The 20,186-nt window shown below is 30.1% G+C and overlaps 2 protein-coding genes across 2 annotated transcripts; one reads left to right on the top strand and one right to left on the bottom strand.

The window, feature by feature from the left end:
* Positions 1–5,725: 5,725 nt before the first annotated feature.
* LOC102602513 (uncharacterized) lies at positions 5,726–6,248 on the top strand. The gene has a single exon (XM_006351940.2). The coding sequence runs from the start codon at positions 5,801–5,803 to the stop codon at positions 6,212–6,214; it is 414 nt and encodes a 137-aa protein (XP_006352002.1). The 5' UTR covers positions 5,726–5,800; the 3' UTR covers positions 6,215–6,248.
* A 2,569-nt stretch (positions 6,249–8,817) lies between these two features.
* On the bottom strand, positions 8,818–14,358 carry LOC102602848 (protein transport protein SFT2-like). Its single transcript, XM_006351941.2, has 4 exons — positions 14,083–14,358; positions 11,603–11,870; positions 11,360–11,464; positions 8,818–9,207 (listed from the first exon to the last, which is right to left on the bottom strand). Exons 1-4 carry the CDS (start codon positions 14,271–14,273, stop codon positions 9,097–9,099), a joined length of 675 nt encoding a protein of 224 aa, XP_006352003.1. The 5' UTR covers positions 14,274–14,358; the 3' UTR covers positions 8,818–9,096.
* Positions 14,359–20,186: the final 5,828 nt, after the last annotated feature.

The following is a 20,186-nucleotide window of genomic DNA, read 5'->3' as shown; positions in this document are numbered from 1 at the left end:
TCCCCCCCCCCCCCCCGCCCCCTTAATAAGCTTATCTGATGTTAATTCAAATTTAGCTTATCTAGTAAATTTCGAATATCGAATATTGAATATCAAAAAACTACAAAGTGGTAATTCAAGAGAAAAATGGAGCTAGCCAATATCCATGGACTTGTCTTAATTTTGAAAATGGGTTGAATGTGATATACATTTACTTTTACTTTTTACCTAAAAAAAGCCCTACACTTTTCCACTTTAATTTGTGTAAAGTTCCCATCATATGATTCATATTCCTACCTATCTCACCTTAACAATATATCCAAGTGTTACACTAGCAAAGCTCATGGGCAGAAGTATGGATCAAAATTATTTTTTATGTATATATAATAGATATTAAGTTTTTGTACTTTGACTTTTTTACATATTTACTTTTATATATTTAAAATCTTTTTGATAAAAATACTAACTCAATCACTAGCAGGGTTGTTCTTGTCTAAGAGGTATCAATTAACAATCTTTCATAGCAAAATTACATTGCATAGATTATTATTTTTATATATATATATTGAACTTTTTATATTTTTTTAAATGTTTACTTATTTATATTTTGAATTTCCTTCCTAAATTTTTTTTATCTTAATAAAAAAATTTATCTTAATATTGAATCGACTCACATGTTCGAATTCATAATGTATGCACAATCCACTTGTCATGAGTCATGGTGTTATGCTCTTATCACTAGACCAAAATCTTGAGGCTAATCTATTAATTTATATTTATTTTATTGATTTGAGAATTAAAATATCTTTAATAAAATACCTTCCAACCCAGTTTTTTGTCTTTTTCTATAGTTCAATAAAATGTGAAGTGCTAGCTAGTCCTTGTAGCTACATTTTTTGTACAAATTTGAACCCAACCAATTAAGTTTCTGCATTTATTAATTATAAATTATTATTGTTAGGTTCAAATTAATGATACCATATACATATATAAAAAAAAATCAAAATATGTACGAATAATAAATTGTGAACTTAATTAGTATATCAATGAATTGTGGATTCGTTGGCAAGTAAAGGATCATTAAAATCGATAAACTTTAATTCTTGAATCCATTAATATATAAATGTTAAAATTTATTTAACTTCTTCGTGTATTTACTTTTTCGTATTTCAACTCTTAAAAAATTTGATTCCGATACTGCTTTAATGGTGACTTAAGACCTATATGATGATCTTAACATAAACAACTTCTTTTATCTCCTTAATACTTTTTGTTGCATTAATTATTGTCACAAAAATTAGGTATAAGTAAGTGTCAAGAAAAATAGACCATCATATATATTGTAGTACGTGTTATGTCTTCTTGTCTCAAAATAATATAAGTTGATAAAAAGCCTCTCACAATCGATGTACAAGTTTTCATCTTTTCCACATCCAACATAATGGAGAAAAGAATCACTCAACTCATTAATTCATTATTTGTCTTTCAACTTCTATTTCATTTTCAATTTGCCTTTTATTTTGTCAAAAATTTAATTATTCTATATTCGAGATATATTGGTATGACTAATTTGATTTCGCACCGAATAAATTGACTTAAGTTTTATATGTTTGCATTAAAATTAAGATATTCGAATATGATGTGTGTCTGCTTGTTCAACGTTCTACAAATTAAAGTATATATTTATGCACACGCAAACTCGGAGGACATAGATATCAAGTAAGGTCAAATTAAGAGATATTTTTATGTATTATGTCTAATTGTAATTATGGCAAAGGTGGCAGAGGTGGTGATCCGCACGATACTCTTACACAGTTTACATAGTGTGATATTACCTGTTTGGGTCATGTCCGTACGATTTTTCCAAAAGGCCTCATACTATTAAGAGAATCCTACCACTTATACGTAGGTTCCTTTTTTTTTCAACTTTCGATGTGAAAATTAGTTTGTACACCAAACAATCTCACCCAAAAACAAAGTTTAACAATATATATCAATCATTTATGGATTAATTTGGAGATTAATTATGTGTTACCCACATTATCCTCCGAATATTTATAGCCAACAAAGTTTGTTGCTACTTTGTTGGGTAAGTGTCTTCAATTTATGGGTAAAGGTAATGCACCACCCAATAGACGACGGGCGAAGGCCTTACAACCACACTCTTATGCCATCACTCTGTCATCTTCACTTGTCTCACAGAACTATTAGCTTTGATACTATAGTTATTGTTGATATGATGGTGATTGAGAGTGATGATAGTAGTTGTAATAGCAAAGATGGTTATTGGTTAGTGATAGTGAACAAGTAATGGTAAAAATTATTCAAATAGACTAAAAGTACATTATTTATTAAAAATTTCAAGATTAGAATTAAAAATAAAAAAATATCAATCATTTTTTAAACCTATCTTAATAGTAGAATTTATACTACTTTCTGAATGTTATTACATATACGTGAATATAATCTATTTCATCATTACTAATTTACTATGTGGACGAATATAATATATTTCACTATATTTTGAAATTAAAATATCTTTTTACATTTTGTAATTAAGTAAAATCTTGTTATTTTTCACAAACCAAAATTTGAGCACAAACAACGCTAAATATAATACGTGGGCAAAGGAAAACCATTCATATGAAAGAGATAAAAGTGGGGTTACAATGAAACCAAATGAATTCATCAATTGCAAACACTTTTTTTTGTCCTTTTTCTATATCTTTATCTTATCTTTGTTTTATATTTACTCTTCATTTAATTATCGACAATCTAATCAAATTAATAAATATTTCTCTAAATAATTTAAATTTCTAAATAAGATAACCATACAATATAGTTAGGACTGAGCATTTGATATTATTAAATTTCGCATTCGGTAATTCGGTAATTGATAGTTAAAAATAGATATCAAATTTCAAAATTTTAAATTTCGATTTTGATAATCGGTAAATTAAGTTTCAATTTGGTATGGTATACGGTAATACTGTATTGAAGTTGTAGCCGATTGTATTACAAAGTTAATACTATTTTCCAATTATTTCTATTTTTTATGTGGAGGCACAGTATAATAGAAGATTAATAAGTAAGAAGATACTAAGAAAAACAAATTGATACAACTAAAAGACATGTATATGGGTTATTTATGTTTATTCTTTAACTTTCTTCTTTGGACTTGTATTAATGAGTAATGGACATGTTGATACATGATCTTCATTAAGTAAATAGTGCGGTATTCGGAAAATACCAAATACCAAACCTAAACCTAAACCCGAATACCATGATTTCAAAATTTTACTTCCAAATACCATACCAAATATCCAATTACTGAATATCAAATTATTACAAAATTCAATTCGTTTTGATAATTTGATTTTCGATATTTTATGTCCAGCCTAAAGTATAGTAACGGAACAAACAACTGTTTTGACTTCTAAGTGTCACCGCTCATGCACCACCACCAATTGATTTTAAAAAGATTTTCACATATTTGGCTTAAGAAAAACAATAATTATTCATGTATGTGAAGAAGCGTATCGAATACATAATTAAATAAAAGGAAAAAGTTCAAATACATCATCAAACTTTGTTGAAATAATATCGTGTTCTCTTTTCTTTTTCTTTTTTGTTTTATCCCTTTGTTGAAATTCGACTATGTCCTAGAAGGTAATTTTAATGTGGCCAATGACTTTTTCTGATGATGCTTCACTTAGGGACAAGTATATGTCAATTTCGTAGCTTAATGCTTTCAAGGGCTCTACTATATAAAAAAATAACTTTTAGCGGCAATACACACATTAACAAGAGTATTAACGTCTTTATTGGTATTAATTAATTTTCATTAAATTCAATATCGGTATAGACTTTAGGAACATTTATATAAAGTGTCAATTGCCTCAAAAAACATATTAAACGATAATTAAATTATTGTCGTTAATTAATTACCGTTAAAAAATATTTTTTATGTTATGCTCCTAAATTAATGATTTATGACCAGGCAACTTATATATACTTTTTAAATGAGATGATCGTCACAGATTTAAAAATTAATTTTTAATCTTATTCTAAACTTATTTCTATTCATATCTATGAACTAAATTAGTCAAAAAGAAAAAACTATTATCATGTTCACAAGTCGCAACAAATGTACCCATCATGTACTTGAAAAGCTAACACAAATTTTAATGAGTCATTTTATTCTCCAAAACCTAACTTTTAGTTATGAGAAGAAACTAAATAATACTACAAGTAATTAATATGTTTAGAAATTATTGGAGGCAAACCATGTGTGTTAACTAATATTTAAATATGGCATATCTTGGTTTGGCCATATGGAATCTCCAATTTGAAATGAACCAATCATGCATCTCGAATAATTTCACGGATGATCGCTTTATATTTATCTATCGCATCAATTTAAGATTTATATTATCAAACGGAATAACTATATAAAATTATATCAATACTTTCTCATATTATGAATAACGTAGAAGTAATTTAATTTACCTGTTATGGCATGCACCATCCTTTTTATCTCCTACTTAGGGCCTTCAATATGAGTATTTGATATAAACGTTAATTTTCTATTCTAATATGTATAAGTTTAAAATAAAAACTACTTTTTTTACGTGATTTAATAATTTAAAAATTATTTACATTGTCATGTTGTATTAAATTAAATTAAAAAATAAAAATAAAAATGATGAGCTGTAAATGGTGTTAACCAAGTTGTAATATTGCACTCAATAATATCCTATCCTCAAACGCAACTGAAATTATTATATACCAAACATTTCCCTTTCACAATTTATCCAAAAAAAAGGGATAAGCATACCCCACTTTTCCAAAAAAGCAACATCACTTTTGCTGACAAAGGAAATAAAGGGTGTATATATATATTATTATTATCCTGTCCTACGGAATGGCTCAGTTAGTTTAGAGGACGATTATCCGCATAGATGATTCGGAATCGATCCCTCCTTAATATCTTCTGAATTGAGCTTGTTGTAATAGAGCTTTCCTAGTGGGATATATCTTTTGTGTAGGTAATTACACAGTTGGGGGATTTACATAGTATGCACATAGTGCTCATCGTAGAGTGTTCATCCGAAAGGCAGAGATTACAGCGGCTGCAGATTATTTTGGGATTCCAAAAATATATATATATTATTTTGTGGAGGGGGAAATAGAATTTGAACTTTACGAATTTAAAGTAGGCATTTAATCATAAAAATAAAATATTTTTTATTTTATTTGAAATTGTAGTAGAAGTTATAGTTGCGTCTAGTTATACTTTTGAGAAGAGAGCATTTTCTTTGAATTTATAAAGATAGAGGAAAACAAATTATAAGTCATTTTTAAAATTCGGAATCTACCTTCAAGTTGAATTAAAAATTTTCATGATCAGACACTAATTTTCAAATAAAGTGAAATGTTATTCAGAAAAAGTTGATTTCGAATTTAATTTGTGTACATATTTAATAAAATTCATAATATAATTATAAAATATTAACTAAAGCTATTAGGTTCGATTAAATCCGTACATGCCTATTATTATGACCATTTAATTTTCCACAAAAAATAAAATAAGCAGAAGTTTCTCATTATTTCCAAAACCAAGCAGAAGTTTCTCATGACAAGGTACTAATTATTTTTCAGCAAATATTAGGTATATGACATTTTCAATAAAATTCTTTTAAATTTTATTGGGCCTATTTAAAGCCTTCTCTTCTTAAGCTTTTTAGTCATAAAGTTATTTTTTCAAAAATATTAGCATTTTCTCTCTTTCTTCCCTTTTTATTATTATCTTAAAGATAAGATGGATACACAAATTCCTATATTGAGTCCTAACAATAATATTGATGAATTTGAAGATTTGGAAGTGACACAATTTGATGAAGACACACTAAGAAAATTATTATTTGAAGAAGAATTACAACCAAATTATGACAATATTAATATTGTCCAAGATTGTGTAATACAACCAATGGTGGTTGATATGGCTCCGAATTTCTCGAAAATCGAGGAGGAGAGGGAGGAGGAGGAGGAGCTTGTAATCGAAGATTTCGAGTGGCTAGAAATGATGGAATTGTCAGATACAATTGTCTCCCACGAGGGAGTAAACGAGATTTTCGATGTGGGAGAATTAGAGTTTGATTTTTCTCATTTTTGTTCTTCTTCAATTCCTATGGAAGAAATAGGATATGATGTTTTGTGGCAAAACAACTTATAATAGTATTATTATTTTAATAAAATCAATTAAATTAAGTACTAATGTTATGAAATTTCATAGCCATTAATTATCACTCTTCCTCTATGTTTGAATGATTTTTTTTTTCCTCAATTGCTTTAATTCAAACTCTATCTTTGTATATAAATAATTTAAATAAAATCCAACAAATTAATTTTATATAGATTTCATAAACTCAAAATTTTGATTAAGCATGATAAGTTATATGTGTCCACTACATGTCATAGGACCAGGTTATTATCACACTTTAATGCAGTAAAAACTAAAGTACAGAATAAGAACAAGAAGATTTTTTACTTGCTCAAGGGAGGAAAAAACATGATATGTTCAGTAAGATTTTCCAACTGTTTTTCATTATGTTCAAGTAACAAGTGAATACAGACTCCAACAATCATACAAGGATTAAAAATCCTACAACATGTAACACCTTTATTACGGAAAGAATCAAAACAATAACTCTATTGCCCACTATATCAACTAACTCTAGTTAATATAGACTTCAATTATATACTACACAGTTAACTCTAACTATGCTCATTGTTGGCTGGCAATAAAACGACATGATTTATTCCTTTATAGATTAGGAACAGATCATACAAGTTAAAACACACAAGACACAAACTCTCGATTCGACAACTCAAAGAGTTCTTGAAAGCTTGTGTTCTTCTTTGGAGAGACAAAAGACACTTTTTTTCTTGATTACTTCAAATGTGAGAACTAGGTAGTTTCATGTCAACAACGGAGTTACAAAGCCTCTATCAATGAGTTTGAATTATAAATAAGTACTTCCATGAGGGGTTGTGGGAAGACGACTTTAAAAGTAAAAGTGGGGGGAGGGGGTAATTTATAGTTTAATCAAGTATATCTCAATATAATACTGATCAACTAATAATCCAATCAATAACGATAAAGTTTGAATTTTTATCATGCATATCACTATATATATAGTCTTGATTGTGCTTTTTGTTAAATGTTGGATTATTGCATATTATTATATGTTCTACTTATTATCATGTTACGTATATTTATATCGTTATAATGTTTTGCGTCCATTATTATTGAATTTATTATTTGCACGGTTGTTTTTTTTGGAAATTATACTTATATATTGACTTTCGTTATTATTTTGTTAGAAACGATCGATGATACTTACCGAGTACGTTCCGTACTCCATGGCTTGCCAAATTATTAGGCCAAGCCAAACATAAACCTCTGAATTTCATGTGCAACTAAATAAAACAACAAGTGGTATAATTGCCTAACAAATAGGAACATATCGACTTCCTAGACATTTTCCTAATTATAGATCACTAAACCATGATTAATAATATGTATGATCACGTTAAGTATTAATTTTAATTTATTGATTTGGTTTTTAAAATAATTTGATATATATAAGTATATACGATTTGTTAGTCTAAAATTGCACTTATACCCCACAAAAAATTTATTTGTTACGAGGAACATAAATTAAAGACCAGCACCAAACAGGGCAAAAGTGCAAGTCGGGGCCCCACCCTTTTTAGGTTCCTTTTTTTTATTTTTAAATCCAATAGTCTTTTTTAACTTCCTTCATGTTATTTTACTTAAAATGACATAAACATAACCCACTTGTGGAGAAAACATATTATAAATTTTTCTATAATATATTTGACAGGAAATTAGGCAAAACATCATATTTCAAAAGTTTTTCTAGATGTTAGCATGGTCCTTTTAATTCCTTACATTGCCTTTTTCAACTATTTGAAACCAAACAATTAGGTGCATCATGTTTTCTTGTTTTCAAGGCATGAAAAACATGTATTTTACACTATATTTGCACTAAATTAGGTATATGATATTTTCAAGCCAATCTAGAAGCAATCCTTGTTGGTTTCTTGGTAAACAAGAATGGTGGAAGCTTAAAAGATTGAGATATTAACATCAATGTCATCGCCGACGAATTTAGAATTTGAAGTTTTATAGATTTTAACAACAGGTGTTAATACATGCGATAAGGTTTGGATAAAAGTTATTAAATTGAATCCACGTGAACCAAAAGTTATAAGTTAGATCCGCTTTTGTCAATGTGCAACGATGAAGAGACAAAATATAGATGGAGTGTAGGAGAATGGGCAAAACATTCGAGAAGGAAAATTGGTGCGACTATTACGCAAATTATTCTCAATATCGGAGGTGGATTTAGGGTTTAGAGTCAATAGGTTCAATGAAATACCGCCATACATAAACATGTCCTTTAACTTGGCCTCAATTGACATCTATGCTTCCAACTTTGGGTATGTACAAGTAGACACGTGGATCCTACATGACAAATAGTGTGTGTCTACTTATTCAACTTTATGACAGTTTAAGTGTCTACTTATACCTGCTCAAAATTGGAAGGCATAGATATCATAAACCAAGTTAAAAGACACGTGTATATATTGTGCCAAATGAAAATGATCTATTGATTCATGACTCGCTCTGTTTGGCCAACTAGTCACTTCCACCAGGCATAGGTATCAGATAACTCGTAGATTCGAATAAATCACTTTTTGTGGTGGGTTTGAACTCCCGTGATTTTCACCCACTCTATGGATGCAAAATGCAAAATCAATTTCTATTTCTTCCCTCCAAAACGCAATACATCTAAACTTTGGTCTTACAAACATCATAACAACTCAACAATATTAACAACTAATCCAACTACAAACCAATCGAGTTCAAATGCGAAAACAAGGCAAGAACATGTACCAAAAAACGGAATCTTGATTCCCTTCTCATCATTTATCATTCAATCAATTCGTCAAGAGTACATAATGTTATCAGACTTACGCTATTCTCGAAAAGTAGGGGAAATTTGTGAGGACGGTGTTGTAACGTTGTCACCTTCCAAAACATCTGAAAATAGAGGATGTAAGGGTTGAAGAAAGAAATCTCATCCCAACTGAACCTCCGGGGAAGTAGGAGATAACATAATAAGATAGAGCAAGGACCTGGCAAAAACAGAATTGTCAAGCACATAAGTTATGTATGTATTACAACTGATCGATTTATTGAAAGATAGTAACATCCATTAAACTGAGAGAACGCGATAATGTTGTTAAAATAAACCTATTCTTTTGTTTAAAACTAGTAGAAACAGCATACTATTTCTTTAACAGATGTACCATATGTTCTTACACCAGTGATCCTGTGAAGTGTTGGGGTTAACTTCAGTCTCTTTTACTGTTGAAGACGGTTATCTGGAAGATTTTTGATAAAATGTCGAAGCTAAACGCATGTAAGCAACTGCTCTCAGACCATACAATTACCATTTTTGAGTGAGTTGGTTGTGTTTAGGTGTGGCCACTTTTTAGTAGTTCCTTAATTTCCATATGTTCTGTTCTTTCTCTTTTTGATTATTGTCGTGTCCAACCAGCTAACGTGCACCTCGACTAATTTCACGGGGTACCTACTACCTCTCACTAGCACATGCACCAGGTAACTCTATCCACCAAAGCTTTGGACAAATAGGAAGAAATCACCAAGTGCCTTTGTCTCCCGCTGGGATTTGATTATGAGACCTCATGGTTCTCAACTCACTTCATTAACCACAAGGCCACACGGCCCACACCCTTGGCAAGTTTTGTTCTTTCTTTTCACCTTTCTCTAAGATTTAGAGGGATAGGAGGGTACGGGTAGTTGTCAAGTCACTTATCTAACAATTCTATACAGTAGAATGTGAATCGATTCAGGTCAAGAGGGATAACATCTTCCGTCCTCTCAGATGGTTCTAAAAGTTGTGCTTTTGGACCTTCCCTAGATTGATATTCACACTTGAAAAGTAGATAAAACAAGGGGATGGAGTCAACATACTTTATATAAAAATGATGCAGATTTTCACCACAGTCGTTCCTACTTTGACTCAGAACTCCACTTATTTCGTCACCTTCTAAATCATTCAGTTTTATAGCAACTCCTACCACTCATCTATCCACTTACTAAGCTATCATAGCTAAAACCCATTTGGTAGGGAACATTTACGAAAAGCAGACTTGGGAAAGTTAGCTCACATCCTAAAAGGAAAATATTCCACGTTACTTGGTGTCTATGATGTTATTTACATGAAGGATCTTCTAGATATCCAACTAATCAACAACAACATACCTAGTGTAGTCCCACAAGTGGGATCTAGGATAGATATCCAACTAATCATAGAGCGAAATTGCAATCAAATTTCTTTTATTAGAACACTCAGAATGTCGAGTATTTCAACACATAAAACTTATTAGACTAAATTGATTTGAGACTTCTGAAAGTTATTCTGTAAAAGGAGAAGCTCCAGTATAAAAAGCTTCCTTGCAGTACCACGATGTAATTTTGACAGGTCCAAAAAATCCATGCTTATATTCAGGCAAGACACAAGTTTCCACTATATTGTGAAGTCTTGTACTCAGATACTTGTAACCCATCCCTTGGGTTGCCTTGAAATAATATAATCACTCCGTGCATTCAGAAAATGCAAGCTAATACTTTGCTTTTAGTTTTTACCGCACATCGGTGCATGTCGACAAAAAAACTTTCTTTAATTACCAAATAAGGCCAAGAAAGCTAAAATAATCTATGCAATATGAACTAGTACATAAGAAGTAGGAATAGCAAACTTCAGATAGTCAGGGTGGTCAAAGTAAATAACGCCACCTGCAGGCATGACAACCCCCAAGCTTGAACTGTTTGGTACCAAAACAAAAGACCAAATAGTACAGCTCATGAATCAAGGAAAAACTAGATAAACTTCTAGTTGAATGAGTCGGTACCCCCAGGAAGTGGCTAGAAAATGTAGCTTTAGGCATGAATGCACTTCCCAAAGAAAAAAATGGCAAAATGGCTACTAAAGACAAAACAAAACCATGGTCCGGAATAGAACTTTTAATGAGTGAAGACTTGATAAGTTGGAAAGCTCATAGTAGCATATTATTTGTCCTAGAACCTTTTTGATTTTTCCGGGCAATGTGCCCTGGAAATATTAACTAGCAAGCTTAAAAGTGTTTGTCGCATTTCCCATCTATAGAGGCTAACAAAAGAACTTATCATGGCCATATTACTAGCTAATTAAAAGTAGCACTAGCATTAAAACCAAAGAGAAAGGGGCCAGAAATCCAATACCTGTATCACTGAGAAGAGCACAGAAAGAATGTAACTGTGAAGCACCATAGAGACATAAATAGTCCCTACCATGCTGCCGATAAAAAGCGCTGTAAAAGGAAGTCTCTGGACACGAAAGATGAATAATGAGATTGCAGAAAACTGAGCTATTACAATGGACGGGAAAGGTGCTTTTATCTATTTTGACAAACCAACAAGTTAGACATAAAAGAAGGCAAACCAAGACTGAGGATGATAAAGTACCTCTTTTGATGTCATGTGTGTAAGCTGATTCTTTGGACCTTTGAGGGCAAAGAACGAGCCAATAATGAATGCACAACCAATTGTGAAGCAGATAGCAAATTTCTGAGGCATCAGCACCATGACAGGGAGGAACATAGTGAATGCAATGAAGATGAAGAAAACACCAGCTGCAAGAAATAAGCCAAAGTACATAAGGGACTTCCCAGAAGGAACATTGCTGGTTGCAAATTGGAAGCTTCCTGGTAAATCTCTTACTCCTTTAGTAACCCTGTGCAGAAAAAGAAAAAGTTAACAAATATCATTAGCAAGTGAGCAATAAAACCCAAACTCCTGGAGGATTCACCTACTTTAATTAAATTGGAACACTCAAGACAAACAAAATTCATTACTTCTTTAATTGCAACATCTTACGCCTGGCCTAAATTCCTACAAGGGTACTACCTGGTGCATGAATATACCCAAATTATCAAACCACTAGGTCCATGGAAGTCAATTATGAAATATCCCAGCCAATTAACAATCTCAGAGTTCACACAACTGAGTGGGAAATATTACGAGTGAATACAGCCAGCAAACATCATTACACGTGAATCAATCAAATATGTCGCTGCAGCTAAATACCAAACTAGTTGAAGACGGCTATACCCTTCAATATCTGATTAATCATTATTTGAGTATTTCACCCTGATCATCAACTAAAATACCCTCCTCCTTTATCCTAGCCTGAGATAATTCATAACTATTTGGTAAATTGTTGGCTACAAAGGGATTTCTTTAGTGAATGTATCACAATCTTACTCCTATTTATTTTTTTCAATAAATCTGTGAAAGCGAAATGGGAGAGACTTGCTCCATTAATTAATGAAGACTTTTCAAATTTACTTTGTGAACGAATCTTGAACTAAGCAAGTTCATTGAATGAAGTAGATAATACCCCACGAACTCACTATGCTCCACGAAAATCAAAATCATTTGACACCTTACGACCATGTGCCTTGAATCCTTAAGTAATTTAAGATTTTTCTGTTAATATCTTATTGAAGAGGCCATCTTTTCGCACTTAGCGAATTGAATTCATCAACGGTGACTTCACATACTCTGATCAACTAGTCTATAAATTTATTAAGAGAATTTAATTGCATCCTCCTTTACAGAAAGGTGTCAGTAAATCTATCAAGGGTGAACACACTCCAATCGAGATTTATTACAAGAATAGAATACCTAGTTTTACGAAGAAACCATGGGTTCACGCGCCCCAATTTGTGCTTATAAATTCACCCCTGATTGTTAACTCCATCGTGTGTCTCGACTCTCACCAAACAATATTATGTTATATGCAAATAGCACACACCATGGCACCTTCCCTTGGATATGACATATCAGTTCATCCATCACCGAGAGGCAAATAGAAATGGGCTAAAAATTGATCCCCGGTGCAACTTCATCCCGACTGGGAAGTTCTCCAAGTCTCCTCTCACTCTCCTCACTCGGGTCTTGACTCCATCATAAATGTCTTTAATTCACTAGTGTAAGATACAAGTACATTTTTAGCCACCAACCATCTCCACGGGACCTCTAAGGACTTTGTTGTATACTTTTTCTAGGTTGATGAACACCATCTGTAAGTCTCTCTTCCTCTCCCTATACTGCTTTACCAATCTCCTTACGAGATGAATAGCTTCTATAGTTAAATGCCTCTGCATGAATTCAAATTGGACTTTGTTATCATCCTTGTTCTAACACGCGCACACACACACACCTCGACAAGGTATTGAGTCTCAAATGTCTTGTCCATACACCCCACATCAAAATGGGGTTGCACAATCGAAAAAGCTAAACTCATTGGAAGTTATTAGATCACTTTCATTTGCTTTGTATTAAGTATTACAAGTTTAAAATTGAAAATTAAGCTGCCCCCCTCCTGTTCAAAAGATCTACATTCCAATGTACATCAAAACTTTACGTTCATTCGGTCTGATACTCAAAACCCGCCATTCTTATCAAACAAGGGAGTAAAAACTGAGACGAAATAAATTGAATGGGATATCTCACCACGACCGAATTCTTCAAGCAGATATCATTATGCCTCAAAAAGTTTGAATTTTGAACTGGGTTCCAGTCCAAATATTTGAATTCCCATCTTTTCAGATATTAATGGGGAATTCTTCAAACAAACATCATAAAAATTGAAACTTGAACTAGGTTTACATCCAATATTTGAATTACATTTCCATTTTCAGATACACTAATGGCAAATTCTTCAAGCAAACATAATAACACCTCAAAAAATTCAAAAATTGAACTGGGTTTTCATTCAAATACTTGAATTTCCATATATTTCCATTTTCAGTTATATTCACATCGAATTCTTCAAGCAAACATCATAACCCCTCAAAAAAAACCGAAAACCGAACTGGGTTTAATCCAAATATCTTCAATTTCATTTCCATTTTCAAATACTAACAAAATTACACACTTACACGTTAAATGTGCCGGAAAATTTATCATTAGCCGTTCTAACAGCAGCTTCAAGATCAAACCCAAGATCAGATGATGAACCTTCATCTTGTGTAGCAGCATAAGCATTCCAATCAGCTAACAGAGACGATGGGGTCTTCTCCAGATCGTTACTTGGTCCTCCAGTAAACCATGATTGTGCTGTTTTATGCATAATTATTCTTCTTCCTTTCTTCACAAATTGGGAATTTCTCTCTTTTTTTCTGAGATTTTGGCTATGGCAGAAACAGAGTGAAGGGATCTAATGTTTAACCCCAAGGGTATTTTTGGTATATTTGGATAATTAATGTGTATTTTTGAGCTAAAATATAATGACGAGCACATTTTTTAACCAAAAACGTAAACGAGAGTTAAAGTTGATATATTTTGAATAATTCACGATTATTTTTAACCCTTTCGTTATTAAGGATACAAGTTTTTTTCATTGTGAATTCTGAATCGGTGAGAAATTTGTGGTATAGAACATGATTTTTACACTTATTTCTCATTGAACTAGCTTATTGAGAAAATGTATGGCGGAAACAGATTCTTAGTGAAATAGTGTGAAACTTTTTAATTTTTCATTTTTGAACCAAAAACGTAAATGAGAGTTTAAGTTGATATATTTTGAATAGTTCACGACTATTTTAAACCCTTTCGTTATTAACGATAAAAGTTTTTTCAATTGTGAATTCTGAATCAATGAGAAATTTGTGGTATAGAACCTGATTTTTCCACTATTTCTCATCGAACTAGCTTATTGAGAAAATGCATGCCGGAAACAGATTCTGATTGGAAAAGTGTGAAGCTTTTAAATTTTTCTATATGATAACATTATTTTTTTTCTTTTTTTCATTGATTCAGTCTAAATATATAAATGGGAATAATTGCTAAAAACATTTTTCAGTTGAAAAATAGTGATTTTTTAATTGTGTTTTTCTTAAATTTATTGTACTAAAACTTATTAAATTATTTTTATAATTAAAAAGTTACTTTATGCACTCAAATGTGTGTCATAGTAGTCAATGAAGTGGTTGAAAACGGTAAGGTCTTATGTTCAAAACTCAGTAAGTGACAAAAAAACCTAGACTAGATGATTTCTTTCCATTTGTTCTAACTTTGGTGGACAGAGTTATCTGATATTTGTTGTTGGTGGGAGGTGACTGGTATTCGATGGACAAAGTTATTTGAAAATCTATTAGTGATGTGAGGTGATAGATATCCCATCCCGTTAATTTATCGCGTCATAAAAAATGAAAAAGTTGTTTGATTTTAATATTAAAAAGAGTAATTTTAGGTTTAGCAAACATAAAAATCATATTTGTATGTTATAGCTATAGTTTGTATAATTGCGCTTCATAGCAAATTTTATGTTTGTTATGGCTATTAATCTGTATATTTCGGTATACATATACATAAAAATCTGTATTTGTATATTACGATTTACAAACTAAAACACAATAATTATATATAAACAAAATTACTACATATATACAACACATATGTATATCGAATGGGCTATTTCATACAATTTTCCCTATTAAAAACTGGTTAACAAGCCCAATACTGAACATTCTATTGGGCTAGAATGCTGAAAAGGTAGTTGGGCCAAGCAAATATATGAATCAATCCAATAGTCTGTTACAATCTGTTTGAATAATTGTTACATATTGTTTCATAATTTATCATAATGTATTGTATTATGATTGTATTATATTATTTTAATAAATACAATACTTGAATAGATTGTATCGTTCTCCATCATTCCTTCATGTCACACATCAATAATTTGAATGATAAACTTATAAGAAAAAAATGGTACGTGATAGAATCACTATGAAAAGATAGGGTAAAGGATAAAACGACACTATTAAATAATTATTCAAGCTAACAATACAATACAACATATAACAACCATCCAAACAAGGTGTTAAACAATCTTATGAATTTGTAATAATTAATTAATTGAAAACATAAATATATTAGTACACATTAATTTGTAAGATAATATGCAGTTTTTCAAATATCTTTTGCCAATATCAACTACTTGCAATTATACTTACACATCACCATCAAAGAATATGATGGAATTGCGGGTTCTAATCTTGACAAAAGGAAAAAATCTTGATACGAATAAACATTTTTCTTAAATTATTATATATATCCAATATCTAAATTAATCAGATCACTGTGTTCCAAACACTTATAACTTTATTAATACATCATTTTAGGAGTTGCTTAACTTAATTCACAATAAACCTTATTTTCATTTAATTTAGTTTAAATCTCTCACCAAAAATCTTATCCTTTTTTATCATTTGAAAAGGGAGAATAAAAAAAATAACTAATTGTATTATTTTAATTGTTGCCCTTGTGACTCAAAATGGAAAAGTCCCATGATATTTTGTGATGACAGAAGGACTAAATGGTAATTAGATATGAGGACCTTTTGTTGTGATCAATCTCACTCACAAGTCTAAATCATTGTTTCCTCAAGTGGACCACCTCATTAAAAATACTAAAAATACCTTATACCAAACAATAAAATATTATAGATTAGCACTTTGGATTGTTAATTAAGTATATTTGTTAACACTAAGATCATCCACTTTAATTTTAGGATTATCCATTGATTATTCTTGCCATAAGACTCACTTTCATTGTTTTAGCATGCCTTCTTTTCTTTTCTATTTTTGATTTTTTTAATTCTGATATCCGTATTGAAACTCAATTAAATTTGGATTCGCATCGAAACGCTCCATAACATAGGTGACTCTTTACTTGGGGGGAGTGGAACCTGGAATCTCTGGTTAAAAATAAATAAGTACTTACCACTCCATCACGACCTTCGTTGGTCAACATGCCTTGTCTATTACTATTGTTTTACATATTTATTATTCACTTGAGTCAAAGATTTATCAAAAACGATCACTCTGCTTTCACAAGTTAAGAGTAAAATTACATACACGCCGCCTTTTAGTTATAATTTTTTTTTATTGTTATATTGTGCTTTGACATTTTTTGATTCAAGTGTCGGGCAAAACTATAAATTTTTTTAGGTACTCAATTAAAGCATTGGATTTGCAATCCTAAAAATTTGAGAAGAAGACTACCTTATAAATAGAGTTGTAATAATAAAATTTTAAGTCAGTATTTGAGAGAAATATAACTAAGAAAATATTAAACGATATAAAATGACAATTCTTAATGGGATAGTAGTTACACCATTAGTACCGATTCCTACTTATACGACAAATAATTTTGTTTCCTTGTAAATAATTCTTTATTGAATTGGTTGTAAAATATATATATTTTTACTGTCATAGTATAAAATTTAATATTTTCAAGAAAAATATTTAAATTTATACTATGAATAATTCAATCTCGCGTTTCATTTTACATTGGCATAATGCATAATATGCTCTTTAACATGATCTCAATTCATATTTATGCCCTTCAACTTTATATCTGCACAAGTAGACACTTAATTTTTTATAAAGTTGAACAAATAGACACACGCATCATACATAGAAGTTTGTGTCCTACGTGTATTATGTCACGTAGGACTCATGTGTTTACTTGTTCAATTTTATACAAGTTTAAGTGTCTACTTGTGCACAACCAAAGTTGGATGACATAAATGTGAAATGAAATCAAGTTAAATGACACATTTATATATGTATTATGCCTTATATATTTGTTTTCATATACTTCCTCCATTCACTTTTACTTGTCACTTTTTTCTAAAATAGATTTTCATTTTTACTTGTCATTTTTGATATATCAAGAAAAGATAATTATATTTTTTCATGTTTACCCTCGACATTAAATACTCTTTCTTCAAATCATTTTCCAAGACTTAATACTCATCCCTCTGTCCAACAATACTTGTTCACTATTAACTTTGCACACTTCTTAAGAAACTATAAATAAATGACTAATTTTACTATATCACCCTTTGAATATAATAAATACAATGTCTTGAAAAATGTAATAGAGAAATAACAATTATTAATGACAAGGGTAAATTAGGAACTAAGTGTAAAATTACCCATTGATTTCATAAAGTGGAGAGTATTGTTGGACTTGGACATCTCAAAATAGTATAGTGGACAACTATTGTTGGATGAAGGGAGTACTAAACATCATTTAATAGGGATAGTTTGGTAAAAATACGTATATCAATAATTATTTTCTTAATTGATGTGTCAAATCAAAATGTGACAAGTAAAAGTGAACGAAGAGAGTATTTATTTTGTTGTTAACGAGGCATTTTATATTTGTCCTAGTTATTAACAATTTATAGATTAAAAGACATTTTGACATATATGTGTTTTAATTTTAAAAATATGAGATTTGATTTGATTTGATTTTTCAAATTTTGTTTCAAGTCCAAACATGACAAGGAAATGGTGACATATTGCTTAATAGAGAAGGGGACCTTTTTGGTTGGGTTCAATTTTCATCAATTAGTCTTATCATTGTTCCCTATATGTACTGTCATGTTAAATTGGACTACTTTAAATACCTTATCCAAAAAAAAAAAAAAAAAAACATTTTTTGTTTCAAGTCCAAACATGACAAGGAAATGGTGACATATTGCTTAATAGAGAAGGGGACCTTTTTGGTTGGGTTCAATTTTCATCAATTAGTCTTATCATTGTTCCCTATATGTACTGTCATGTTAAATTGGACTACTTTAAATACCTTATCCAAAAAAAAAAAAAAAAAACATTTCTATAAACTAATTACAATTTGTACTATCACTATTTTTATAGTAGTATTAATAATATTTGAATTTTTGTAAATTCTATTCTTTACCCTTTTTCCTTCCTCAATTGTTACTCTCTTTCTTATATGGTTTTAACTTTTTTTCTTTTTGGTTTCCTGTGTTCGATACTTACATTATAGACAGATTAACGGTTTAATTATGAGCAATATCTTTCTTATTTTTTGAAAGAAATAAGGCATTATTAAACTAACCTTTTTCTCTTTTTATTTTTATTTTTATTTTTATTTTTATTTTATCTCTTGCTTTAATAAAAAGAACTAATTTTCTCTAAATTTAAACAAATTCTAAATCTTCTACTTTCTCTGTTTCAATTTGTTCGTTTCATTTTTCCTTTTAATTCGTTTAAAAAAAGAATGTCTCTTTATTTTCGACAACTTTTTAATTTTAACTCTCCTCACGATATATTTAAGACCAAAAAATTAAAAATATTTTGATACATTTTAGATATATTTATTTTAAGATCACAAAATAATAATAAAAAATACTATTTAATTTCTTAAATTGTTAAAACAAAAAAAATCAAATTAAATCATGAGGGGTATTTGAAAGGGATAGTTTGGTAAAAAGAAAAAAAATACTTTGACATGATGGAGGTCACGTGGATTCATTTGATTGGTTAAGCGGCTAAAACAATTATAAAGTGATTACATAATCTAAGCATATAGAATAATTTAAATTCTTTTGAATATTCTTATATAAATGATAATTAACAAGTACTCTAACATATTTAAAGTAAAATATATGAAATGTGTAACTTAGTAATGAATAGGTGATTTCTTCGTAATTATCTAAATTTTGATGTATAGAATTATCTTATATTTGTGCTAATGAAAAATAACATGTATCATGTAAAATTAGTCACACATATATAACAAATAAACTTTATTCTTTATACTTAATTATTTAGTGCACATAATTAGAGAATTTTTATCATAAGTTTGATAGAAATTAAGGTATGACTTTTTTAGTATAATTTGTGGGCTATTAAATTGAATATTTATTTCGTTCTCCATAAATTTTGTAGAATTGAAGTTATGTAGACACGCTAACTTGTTATGCCTTTTACAACATAACTTGTGGAAAATTATACTCGAGAAATATGAACTTATGTTCCGTAAAAATATTTGTTATTACGCGTTAGATCTGTTTTAGCTATTATTTTGTTACTTAAAACATAAGGGATCTTCATTTTTTACAAATAAAATTTTAAAAAAAATATCTTCTTTTATTCCGTTAGTAAGTAATCTAAAAGAGATTATTCCCGATCACTTCTTCTAAGGACTATCCGATGCACTA

This window comes from Solanum tuberosum, unplaced genomic scaffold (genome assembly GCF_000226075.1).
Source record: "Solanum tuberosum cultivar DM 1-3 516 R44 unplaced genomic scaffold, SolTub_3.0 scf00140, whole genome shotgun sequence".
Lineage (NCBI taxonomy): Eukaryota > Viridiplantae > Streptophyta > Magnoliopsida > Solanales > Solanaceae > Solanum > Solanum tuberosum.
Note: the sequence above shows the minus strand (reverse complement) of the source record. Positions and strands in the feature narration are given on the sequence as shown.